This window comes from Furipterus horrens, unplaced genomic scaffold (assembly GCF_987537825.1).
Source record: "Furipterus horrens unplaced genomic scaffold, mFurHor1.1.pri manual_scaffold_13, whole genome shotgun sequence".
NCBI lineage: Eukaryota > Metazoa > Chordata > Mammalia > Chiroptera > Furipteridae > Furipterus > Furipterus horrens.
In genome coordinates this window covers 27,505,356-27,517,531 of record NW_028327183.1, presented here as the reverse complement: position 1 = coordinate 27,517,531, position 12,176 = coordinate 27,505,356, and the positions used below count along the sequence as shown (strand labels likewise).

Sequence of the window (12,176 nt, the reverse complement as noted above, 5' to 3'; positions counted from 1 at the left end):
TAACATTGTCAGTTTAATTTTCAGACTGATGAAACCTGAAATGGAAAGTTAAATCGTATACAGTAGAAGAGGTTGTACTCCTCGTTGGCCTTTTCCAGGCAGTTGCCCAGGTGGAAGTAGTTTATCTCTTCCCTGCACAGAAATCCTCTCCTCCGCAGACCCAGCGTCGCCCGGCCTCCTGCTGACCTGCCCCCGGACAGCCAGTGGAACTGAGCATCTTTGCTTTCACTTGGCCAAAGGAAGAGATAGGCCAGCCATTTCCAAATGAATAAGAAGCAGAAAAATGGGGAGTTCATAATTTGCAAACATATTTAACTTTGTTTCCTCGTTTTGGCCAGAATGCCTTCACATTTTTCTGTTTGTGGTCTTTGCTCTTGTATCTAGGTGTCCTTCCCAGCTCTCTGTTGCTCTTGGCAGTGTATCCGCCTCTCTGTTCTTCAGGCCTGAGTTCTGTTGTCCTGAACAAGTTCTCCTGATCTCAGAACGAATAACCATAGCGCTGCTGTAACAAGTCCAACACATTTCACAAAGCAGTGCTTCCTTCCCTCACCTCACCATCCTGGGCCAGCAGCGAGGCAGCTGCTCCTCCCCGTTTGCCTCTCTCCACCCCCCGGCTCCTGTGCGTCCGCCTTACTCTCCCTCCTGACGGTGGTGCCCTGGAGGGCGGACAGGCTCTGGCTGCCGCGCCCGTGTAGCCACCTTTGCTGCCTTGGTTTGCATTCATCCGCAGCAGCTCCCACTCCAGTGTCTCCAGGTGGAGACCTCCACGGGCCTTTGGCCCCACAAAGCCCTGGCTTGAGCTCCTTTTGGAGGTTAATGTGTCGTTTCTTCTCTGTGTGCTTAGTGAATTTCCCAGGTGGCAGAGTACAAACCCAGTAGAACTTACCCCTGCTCAGATACTAAAGTCTTGTGGGTATGGACTTGATTTTGCCATTTCTGTCTCATGACCTGGAAGTCGACACACAGCTGTTAGCAGTTGCATTTAGGTGGATGTAAATGGGACATCCTTTCCCACTTCTCTTTAGATCACTTTCTGTTTCTTAGGTATTAACTAAGCTTCCTAGGCTAGTATAGTTGCTTATTTTTATTTTGTTTTAATTCATTTTCCTGCAGTAATCTTTGGAAACATCAGAAGTTACTCTCCATCGACCTGGACAAAGTGGTGTTACCCAACTTTCGATCGAATCGCCCTCAAGTGAGACCCTTGTCTCCCGGAGAAAGTGGTGCCTGGGACATCCCTGGAGGTCAGTGCTCAGTGCTTTATTGTCTGCTGACTCACCTGCTGGTTTGTTCAGAGTCACTCCCTCCCTCCCCGGGTGGTGGGCTAGACGGTTCCACCTCTGCCTTCCTGAGAGCCAGGGAAGTCCTGGCCTTCCTCGTGGTGTGAATTAGTGAGGCCATAGCAGGCCTAAGAGAGAAACACAGCATCATTTCTCTCAGAAAGTTCTACCATGGTTTTCAAATTTGAATTTCTTTTATGATGGCCCAATATTACACTTAAAATTTTTCCAGCAGAGTAACTTGCACATTTTTATTTAAGTTCTGGAAACGAGTATGTATTGTATAACCTAAGGGGTACCTGTAATCAACTGGTTTGGGTCCCAGCAGGTGGCTCTTGCCACCCCAGCCCCTGAATTCTCAGCCCAGAGGTCTCCACCGATGCTCTTCCCTCCCCCACCTGAGCAGTATTCTCAGTTAAATTCAGCTGATCTGACCTGATTCTGTTCCCTCACCCTAAGCAACATCAAATGTACCCTCTATAGGTAATGGCTTTTGGCCTGACTAGCTTATCTGGGATAGGTTCTCCCTTACCAGTTGGTACCAAGTCATTTCAGCAGTGTGCAGCAGCTCCCGCTCTGGAAACCCCTGTGCCCTTCCAAGGGTTACGGCTCCCAAGCAGGGTTTCTTCTGGTTCCAGGAACTGGCCAGAAACTCTGGAGATGAGAAGGGGGCACCCCTAACCACTCAGTTCCACCCTGGGAACTCTGTGTGCTGATGCCAAACCTCTGGGGGCCTTGCCTGCAGTCCTGGACACACTGAGGACAGTAATGACGGAATCCCCGCATTACTCAGTTACAGAGTAATTCTGACCATAAAGCCAGGGTTCTCCAATGTCCACTTAGTTTCTGACCACATGTCCTGTCTGTGGAAGGCTTTCCCAGGAGGGTGGGGGCACTGCCAGCAGTCCTTAACTCCCTGCCTGGCCTCCTCCTCCTTCCTTCTACTCAGCTAGGAAGGAAGCACCCTCTCTCCTTCCCAGCATCCAAGGGTGTCCATCTTTCATTGTTTTTTAACAAGTAGCAGCTTGGGGCAGCTTTGTTGTAGATTTTCTGTGACAGAAGAAAGGCTAGTCCTGGTCTTTGTCTGAGGTGAGCATGGGGAAGAGCGGCGAAGACCTCACTGCATCCCCCTAACACACATGCACACACACATACACGTGCAGACATGAGCACACACACATGCACTCAGATGCTGCCAGTCTGAGAATGAGGCTGCAGGTTGCTCTCATTCACTCTCTACTAATGGCCTGGGTTATTTAGCTAAGGTTTAAAAACTATGTTTGCCCTGCAAGCCCAGCTAATGAAATAAGTTAGCCTTTCGTTTCTGATGAGCTTGCCTGTCGTGGGAGAAGAAGCTGTGGTATTACTGATCATTCACCGCTGTCTTGTTGCAGGGATCATGCCTGGCCGCTACAACCAGGAGGTGGGCCAGACCATTCCTGTCTTTGCCTTCCTGGGAGCCATGGTGGTCCTGGCCTTCTTTGTGGTACAAATCAACAAGGCCAAAAGCAGGCCAAAGCGGAGGAAACCCAGGGTGAAGCGCCCACAGCTCATGCAGCAGGTTCACCCACCAAAGACCCCTTCTGTGTGACATGAGACCGTCACTGGCCGTGAGAGCCAGAGAGAGCCTTCTCCTGACGGGTCAGTGGGCCAGCGGAGCTGTGATGCTTCCAGAGGCGTCTCCAGCTGGCGGGCTCGGGGATCTGTTCTCAGTGGGCCCCCCGTGATGCATGGAGGCTCGCGTACATCTTGAAGTGTCCCGTGGCTAGGGTCCCGCAGGAGGGGCTCCATGATCAGCCTCAGGCGGGGCTTCCCCCAGCAGCTGCATGCACCAAAGACTTGGAGAACGTCGAAGGCTGTCTGCGGTCTCCTGCCCCGCGACGAAGGGTGGACTTTAAATGACGCAACTGACCAAGCTAAGATATACTCATTAAGGCTATTTTCTATATTTATTGTTGGGAAAAAGTCACTTTAAAGACTTGTGCTATTTGGAAGCAAAGCTATTTTTTTTGTCTATGGAATGCAGTTTTTTACTATTCCATCATGAGGAATAACACAGATTCCGTGATCTCCTTTTTGATGAAAGGACAGACTGAGATTTGAAGGCTAATTGCACAGATCTGTGAAACATAGACCTTCGCTTTATTTTTATAAGTCCCAACTGCCATCATGTTTTGTAATAATGGGGTCTTGATTTCACCATTGTCGGTGAAGAAAATTTTCAATAAATATGCATTATCTGTATGAAGCTAAAAAGAATTGTGTCACGGGCTCTGCTTCTACCTGTCCCATTTCTCTTTGATGACAGCCTGGAATGGGTTCTGTATCAGCCTGTTAATTTTGGTGGAGACGTAATTCACATACTATAAAAATCTCCATTTTAAAGTGTATAATTCAGTGGTTTTTAGTATATTCACAAGCTCCTGCAACCATCACCCCCATAATTCCAGAACATTTTCATCACCCCCAAGCAAGTCAGCCTTGATTCCCTCCCCTGCAGCCCACGGCAGCCACTAATTTGCTGTCTGTATGGATTTGCCTGTTCTGAACATCTCATATAAATGAAACCATATAACACATGGCCTTTTGTGACTGGCTTCTGTCACTTAACATGTTTTCAGGACATTCATATTTTAGCAGGTCAATACTTTGTTCTTTTTTATGGTGGAAAAATATTCCATTGAATGGACAGACCTCGTTTGGTTTATACATTTCCCAGGTGATGGACATTTGAGTTGTTCCCACATGTTGGCTGTTGTGAATAACACTGCTCTGAGCATTCGTGTGCACTTTTTCGTATGAACGTAGTTTTCATTTCTGTTGGGTACATACTGGGAGTAAAACCATATAGCTCTTGTGTCTAAGTTTTTGAGGAACTGCCCGACTCCTTTCACATTTCCACCAGCTGTGGGCGAGCGTTGCCGCTTCTCCACAGCCTCGCCGGTGCTGGCCGCTGCCCTCTTCTTGGCTCTAACCATCTGGTGGTGTGAAATGCTGTCCCACTGTGGTTTTGATCTGCATTTTCCTAAAGACTAATGATGTCGAGTATCTTTTCTGGTTCTTGGCCATTTGTATATCAACTTTGGAGGAATGTCCATTCAGAGACTTTGCCCATTTTTTTTTTAATTGAGCTGTCCTTTTATTATTGACTTGTCAGAGTTTTTTATATATTCTAGATACAAGTCTCTTACCATACTCTTACTTGGAAATATTTTCTCTCGTTCTGCGGTCTTTTTCACTTTCCTGATGGTATCTTTGAAGCGTAGAAGTTTTTCATTTCGATAAAGTTCATTTTATCTCCTAGGTGTCATTTATAAGGAACCAATCCAAGCAGCCTGTTAGTTTTTCACCCCTGCCTGACCAGTCTATTGTTTGTATGCTGCCTGGCCAAACATCAGCTTTCACAAACGGCTGAGGACGCACTGACCGGAGAGGAGATGGGCAGAGGCCATGTGGGATCAGGGTGCTGATGAAGTTCTGGAAAGAGAAAGGCCCAGGAACGAGGGAGGAGCCACCAAGGCCCACTCTCCTGTGTGGGGTTCCCCTTGGCAGGTCATGGTCATGACCTTGCACTTTCAAATGTACTCTGTGGCTGCTGTTGCTTTGGGGCTTTGGAGACATTGCCGACGGCCCCACGAAGCTCTCCCTGCCCCAAGCTCCCCGAAGACCTGGGCCTTCAGGCTCAGTTGTGTGCTGTCCTCAGAGACAGACTGTGGATATGAGTGTCACTTCCATGTATTAGGCTTGTACACTGTTGTGGAGCTGTCTGGTCCCCCTGCCTGCTCTGCACGGTGGTGGACGGCTTTCCACCTGCTCCACAGCACTGTGGAGGCCAGGGTCACGGCCCATCCTCGTCCCACAGGGGAACGAGGACATGGCCCCAGCGTGAAACAGCAGCCACGGGGCAGGTACGTGCTGCAGTGACCAGGCCCTGCCTCAGGGATAGCACATGTTGATTTTTCTAGAGAAGCCTGAAATCCATGTGAAATCCCCCAGTTTTAATGTTGGCAAATGACTGAATTGGGGAAAGTTTTATGTAAACTAGACAAAGCTTCTCTACCTCTGTAGGTGAGGTGGCTGCAGAATGAAGTGCCAGACCCTGTGCAGTGAGTGGGTTTTCAGGCTCACCTGTCTCTTGGGAGCTTGGGTGCCTCACCCCCAAAAGATGGTGCTTGGACACAGGGTGTCCCCTCTTCTGCCCGAGGTACTTGTCTACATGGGACCTTTGCCTTCAGGACTGGCTGCCCTGCCACCGTCTCTCCCTGTGCCCTACTTGCTCTCTCCAGAGCTGGGTCCTGCTGTTAGATGGGGCGGCCCAGCCAAGCCCAGAACAGAGCACACTCACGGCAGCCGTAGGGTCATGGAGTCGGGACAGGGGAGGACAGCGATGGACAAGCATGGACACCCAGACGGTGAGGCTAAGTCAAGAACAGAAGAGAGTTACTAAGATACCAAGATTTTTAGGGACCTGTGGTTACTGCAGCTCCCAGAAGGAAACCTCCATGCGGGGTAATCAAACAGGGTGAAGCTCCGTAGCAGCACAGAAAGACTACGGTTGGTCTTTGAATGAAGGGCAGGTCCGTGCAGTACTGAAGCCTGGGGGCATAGAGAGGCGTGCGGGCAACGGGCAGCAATGTGATGTGCCTGCCAAACGGGCTGTGCCAATAGAGGTGCAACAGAAACGAAGGCGGGCCTGCCCTGCCTGCAGCCAGAATGGGAGTGTTAGGAGCTGGCCAGACTCGCTGTCCTACATTGAGGACGTGCATTGATTTCGTCTGTAACGAACACTGTAGAGTAGGCATCACTGGCCCCATTCCACGGGGGAAGTGGCAGTACCTGTGTGCCCGACCTCTGCCCCTCCTGCTGGTTCTGTCTGACGTTCTGTGTCGGCCTTGCTTTAGGGACAGTGTGACACACTGGGAGGATGACTGATCGGGCTCTTGGGACAGTCATGGCAGGAATGAGGTGGACGAAGGAGCGAGTGAGATTGAGCTGGAGAGGGAAGCTTGGGTGGGGAGAGCTTCCATGGTGGGGAGTAAATCTCTGGGAAGACATGATCGATGGGGTCAGTGCAGTGCACTGGACAAGGAGAAAGGCCTTGCCTGGTGGCTGCCATGGGATACCTGGGCCCACGTGGGAGGAATGTTCTAGAAAAGATGTCACTATTCAGGGCACAGATGGGCCCTGGGGTCCAGTTGCAGCCCGGCCACTTGGTGCTCGGGGGCCTTCACTGATCACTGCGCCATGCCATGTGCCATCCCACAGCCACGGGCCTGACACAGAGCCAGCGCTCAGTTATGTCCGCCATCATCAGTGGGAGATCACGGTGACAGCTATGCCTAAGGCTGTGGCCCCACCAGGCCAACTCTGCTTTGAGAGAGCCTTATCTTCTTTTGGCATGGACTCTCATTATCCTAGTGAGCGATTACGTCAAATCAACAAAACAAGCAACCTGCCCATCACAGCCACAGCTAGGCCGTGGGAGCCCCGGGGGACCAAGGGGGCCAGGCATGGAGGTCGGGCCCCAGGACTTATCCGGAACCACTCTCTCCCTAGAGAGTTAGGCAGGGCTCTGATTGCAGGAAGCTTGGGGGTGCTGCACCGCCCTCAGCCCCACCCCCTGTAAGGGACACACAGGTCTGAGGTCTTCCCGCACGGTCACTCGCGTGTCTTATGCTCTTACAAGAGCACACCCCGTGTGTGATGGACCGGAGGGAGCGGAATGGGCCCTGCTGGTGGTGAACCTGCCCTAGCAGCCATTGCCCCACGTCTGCTGAGCTCACCTGCAAAATGGACCAGTTGGAAAACGTCATGCTAAGGGGAGCCAGACACCAAAGACCACGTAGTGTCTGAGCCCATCCATGTGAGAACAGGCAGATCCAGAGATCGCAGGTCTGTGATTGCTTAGGGGAGGGGGAGAGGCAAGGGGAAGGGAAGGGGAGATGAGTGATGGCTGAGGGTGTGGGGCTTCCTTTCGGGGTGATGCAAACATTCTGGTACTAGGTAGTGGTGATGGTTGCACGACATTGCAAACATACTAAGTGCCACTGAACTGTCCGCTTTTAAAATGGCTAAAATGGTGAATTTTATGTTCTGTGAATTTTACTACCAAATTTCCCTAGGGAATTCTTGTGAATGGACAAGATAGGAGCCCCTGGCTTGGACCTGGGAGAGGCTCTCTGGGGGTCAGGACCCAGGTGATGAAGCGCCTGCAGGGACTCTGCCCCAAGCCAGCCCTGCTCAGGGCCTTGGGATTCAGCCTCTCTCCCTGCTGAGGCCTTTATGGAGTATCCTCCTCCGGATGCAGGGGGCAGGAGGACGGTTAGCATTACCACTTTGAAGATGTTTCCTTTCCCTTCCAGATGCAATTCCCCTTCCTGCACCTGGAGCAGGGGTCGGATCATAACTCTGGCACCAGGTTGTTCTTGCAGGGAGGGTACAGCAGGACCTGGCCAGGCCCGTGCCCTTGGGCCATGTCTCACCTGGAGTCTCCAGGCTGGCTCTGCAGAAGAGACCCCCGCTGCTGAGCTCCAGAGTTGGGGCCTGTGGGACTCCAGTGACCAGAACTCAGGGTGCTGGTGTATCAGTTTCCTGTTGCCACTGAGACAAATCACCACAAATTCATGGTGTAACACCACCTTTCCTCTCCTACAGTTCTAGAGGCTGGAGTCCAGAAACAGTCTCCCTGGGCTGACATTGGGTATCAGCAGGGCTGGCTCCCTCTGGAGGCCCCAGGGAAGACCCATTTCCCTGCCTTTTCCAGCTTCTAGAGGTTTCCCAAATTCCTTGGCTCGTGGTCACTTCCTTTATTATCATCCCAGCCTCTGACCTCTGACGTCTCCTGCATTCCTGTTTTAAGGACACTGCAATCCCATCCATTTAGGGCCACCTGGATCATCCAGGATACTTACTCACCCCATCTCGAGATCTTAGCTTACTCCCATTTGCAAAGTCCCCTTTGCCGTGCCGTTAGTCTGAGGGTATCTTTAGGGGCCATTGTTCAGCTGAGCACACTGGGTTTCTCTGTCCCTGAGCTGTCACATATTTCTCACAGGAGTCCTTGGGTCCCTCCTGGTTAATGGGCACAGATGAAGCTGCCTTTGAAAGTCCAAGGTTCCTGTCATCTGAAAACCTGGAGGCTTTACCCCTTCAGCGTCTGGTCCACTCCATCCAGCATGTTATTAAGCTGCCTTCCGTGGGCCAGGCCTGGGCAGAGAGCTGCAGGGAAAAGAGGGGTTGTGGGCTCAGGCACACGGAGGCCAGACACTGTCCCTCCCGGCTCAGCACTGCAGTTCTCCACAACACATTAGCCTCTCCTGGGAGCTTACAGGAATCCGAAACCCGGCCGCCCCGATCAAGCCCCTCTGCAGCCCCGAGGGTGGGTCCGGCACTGGCAGTTGGGAGAGTTCCTTGGGTATTCTTGTGTGGCTCGTGTTCAGAACGCGTTCCTGAAGCTCAGAACCAGGCAGAGGGAAAAACACATCAATGCTGGAAATGGTATTGACATGTCCTTGTTTCAACAACAGCTAATACATGCTGCTCAGTTCTGGGCTGTGAGCATGTTTCACTGAACCCTCCTAACAGCTTTGTAGGGTAGCAGCTGTGACCACCCCATTTCCCAGGGGACTCCAATGGGGCCTAGGTCGCGGTCAGTGAGTGCCAAGGTCACCCTTCAGTCCCAGGTACTCGGGCTCCTGAGACCTGCCCTCATCTGTCTTTCAGAACTTTCTGTCACACTTCTTGGGAAACAAGTAGAGGTCACTTTCTTCTGGAGCTTCCTAACCTGTCCTGTGACCCATACTCTGTGGAGTAGGAAAGGAGGGACTGTGGGAGCACCCCTTGGTGACAGTTGCTTGCCTGGTAGAATGACACAGGAGAAGGGGCTGGCTCCTGAGTGCAGGTGCTGGGCTATGCCCCCACCTGCCCCACCCTCAGGGCCACCCGTGTGCCACCTTGCTGCCTTCCTGTGCCAGCTCACTGCCTTTCTGTGCACCAGAGTGCCCGCCACCCACACAGTGGGGCCCCACAGGGCGCCTCTCTGCTGCTAGGAAAAGGTCACCTGGCCCTGGGATGTTGGCAGAGAGAGCATATCAAAGCCCCTGGAATTAAGAAGTTTTCCCATTGAGTGGAATTTCACAGCCCAGTGGCCAATTTCTAAGTCATGCACGTTAATGGGCAGCTAATGAGAGACCCAGGCAGGGCAGAGAGGTGCCAGGACCTGAGATTAAGGAGTACAAAGCCCAGCCGCTGCTTTCCCCCTGCCCCAGGGGTGGCTTTGGGACAGAAAGGAGATGGTGGGGCTGCACGGGAAGGTGTGGGAGAGCCTATACCTACCTGGGTGCTGCCCAGGTGCCACCTGCTGCCCCTCCCTCCCCGCCATGCACCACACCAGCCTCAGATCCTGGTGCTGTAAGAAAGTCCTTTCCCAGGGGCCCTGACCCGGGCTCTACCAAAGGTACCCGACTCCAGAACACCTTGGCCTTCCTGGGAACATTGGCTCATTCCCCGGACCTTTGAACAGGGACTTATCACTCCCCTGAATGTCTCCCCTGGCCACCTTTCCCCAAAGTTGTATAGACATCTCAGCTCCCTGCACCTCCTCCAAGAAGCTCCTCTAGATTTCCCTCTCTCCTGAGTCTTGTGGGCCACTTCCTCTCCCATTGGACAGTGGTTATTTGTCCGTCCTCTCCTCCAGAGCAGAGACTTTCTCTTTCACCTCTGAATCCCCAGGGCCTGGCATGCAGTAGGTGTGCAATCAGTGTGTTGTTTGTTGCATGACTGATTGAATATTGAGAACACAGTCAGACCCCAGATATGTGGGGTGTAGTGTGCTGAATGGTGACTTCTCGAAAGATACGTTCATGCCCCAGAACCTGTGAATGTGATCTCATTTAGGAAAAGGGTCTTTGCAGATGTAATTCAGGATGTTGAGATGACATCATCTTGGAATATCTGAGGGTGCTTAAGTCCAGTGACTAGTGTCACTGGGAGAGGACACAGACACAGGGAGAAGGCCACGTGAAGACAGAGGCAGAGACTGGAGGGATGTGGCCATGAACTAAGAAATGTCTGGAGCCACCAGGAGCTGGAAGAGGCAGGAAAGATCCTCCCCTAGAGCCTCCAGAGGGAGCGCAGCACTGCCCACAGCTTGACTTCAGACTTCTAACCTCCAGACCTGTGAGAATAAATTTCTGTGTTTAAAATTTTTTTTTGCATTTATTTTTAGAGATTTGTTATTTCACATATTTATGCAATCATTAGTTGATTCTTGTATGTGCCCTGACTGGGGATCGAACCTGGCATATGGGGATGATGCTCTTAACAAAGTGAGCTACTCAGCCAGGGCTAAATTTCTGTTGTTTTAAGCCCTACCTCCCCACCCCCAGTTTGTGACCATTTGTGACAGCAGACTCAGGAGATTCACACATGGGGGAGACATGTGACTTTCTCTCTTTCCTGGAGTCTGTGTATTCATCCCGCCATCTATTCGTTCACTCACTCACTCACTCACTCACTCACTCACTCACTCACTCAGCGCTTCCGATCCAAGGCACTCGCTGTCAAGAGTGAGGGTATGGTGTGGGAGATAACGTGACACTGCAGACTTTGAGATGACACACAACTCAGGGCTGAATCCCAGTCCTGTCCCTTTCCAGTGACGACCTTTGAAGCCACTGGCTTCACCTGCCTGAGCCCGGTCCCTGCTCCGTTTGACTGGCAACCCCGCCTTGGGAGTGGGTGTGAGCATGCGCAGCACGTGCTGCGCACCGGCTCACAGTGCGCACTGCTCCGGTGGTGTCGGCATAAGTCCCGCCAGAGACCCAGCCCAGCTCTGAGCGCCTTGGCCATAATCCTGCTCCCTTCTCACCGGGGCATGCTGGGAGGCTGGCCATGCTGCATGTCAAGCGTTTATCAACCACACGCAAAGTAAGAAAAGAGTCCACAGCAAGGAGGTGACGCTGTCAGGAGGTTGAGAAACCACATGGACAAAAAAGTGTGGAGACGATCCAGTGGCCAACAGATAAGGGCTGACTGGGTGCGACTCTGGGCATTGAAGATGTTTAAAGTAAGGCAGCGGTTCCAAGGTGGGGTCCCGGCCCAACAACATCAGCACCATCTGGGAGCTGGTTAGAAAAGGAGATTTTCAGACCCCGCCTTGGATAAATCAGAAATGCTAGGGATGGGGCCCCGCAATCTGTGTTTGAACACACCCTCAAAGGATCTTGAGCCTTGGCTGGTGTGGCTCAGTGGACTGAGCACCTGACTGCAAACTGAAAGGTCGCTGGTTCAATTCCTGGTTGGGGCACATGCCTGGGTTGCAGGCCAGGTCCCCAGTTGGGGGCATATGAGAGGCAACTGATCAATGTTTCTCTCTCTCTTTCTCCCCCACTTCCCCTCTCTCTAAAAAGAAATAAAATCTTTAAAAAGTTTGGGGGGCTTATCCTTGGATGCCAGGGATAAATAAGCACAGTCACATCTGAATTCAAGATCTGACCTTCCTGGGCCTGTATTTTCTAGAAGACCATTTTTATACTCTCCAATCGTAATTGACAACGTGTGGGGTCGGATTGGTGGTCTCTACTCCGACTGTGGTCCGGGGACCAGCAGCCCCTTCCTGCCTGGACCTTGTGAGAAATGTGGATTTTCAACTCCTCTCAAGGTGGAATGAATAGAAATCTGCGTTTTAACAAGATCCCCAGGTGCTTCTGTGCATGTTCAGTTGGGGAGCCTCTAGATGAAGCGCCTGCTGCCTGCCCAGGCCTTTGCGTGCATCAGTCTAGAGCTTCCCACTTCCCCTGCGAGGTGGCACACGGACACGCTTGTCCAGATGGGAAAATAGCTGACAGACGCTGAGCTCCGAGCCCTTTCCCTTAGACGGGGGGGGGGGGGGGGGGG

The 12,176-nt window shown here is 52.1% G+C and overlaps 1 protein-coding gene across 3 annotated transcripts in view; it reads left to right on the top strand.

Moving 5' to 3' along the window:
• Positions 1-3,613, top strand: part of MBTPS1 (membrane bound transcription factor peptidase, site 1) — a 55,465-nt gene extending 51,852 nt beyond the window's left edge. For 2 of the 3 annotated variants that reach the window (XM_090261310.1, XM_090261309.1), the window contains exons 22-23: positions 1,114-1,244; positions 2,675-3,613. In XM_090261310.1, coding sequence (XP_090117436.1) covers positions 1,114-1,244; positions 2,675-2,871 — 328 coding nt within the window. In that variant the 3' untranslated portion in view covers positions 2,872-3,613. The remainder of the gene's footprint in view (positions 1-1,113; positions 1,245-2,674) is intronic. The other variant, XM_090261311.1, reaches the window with a different exon arrangement.
• The last annotated feature ends 8,563 nt before the right edge of the window (positions 3,614-12,176 follow it).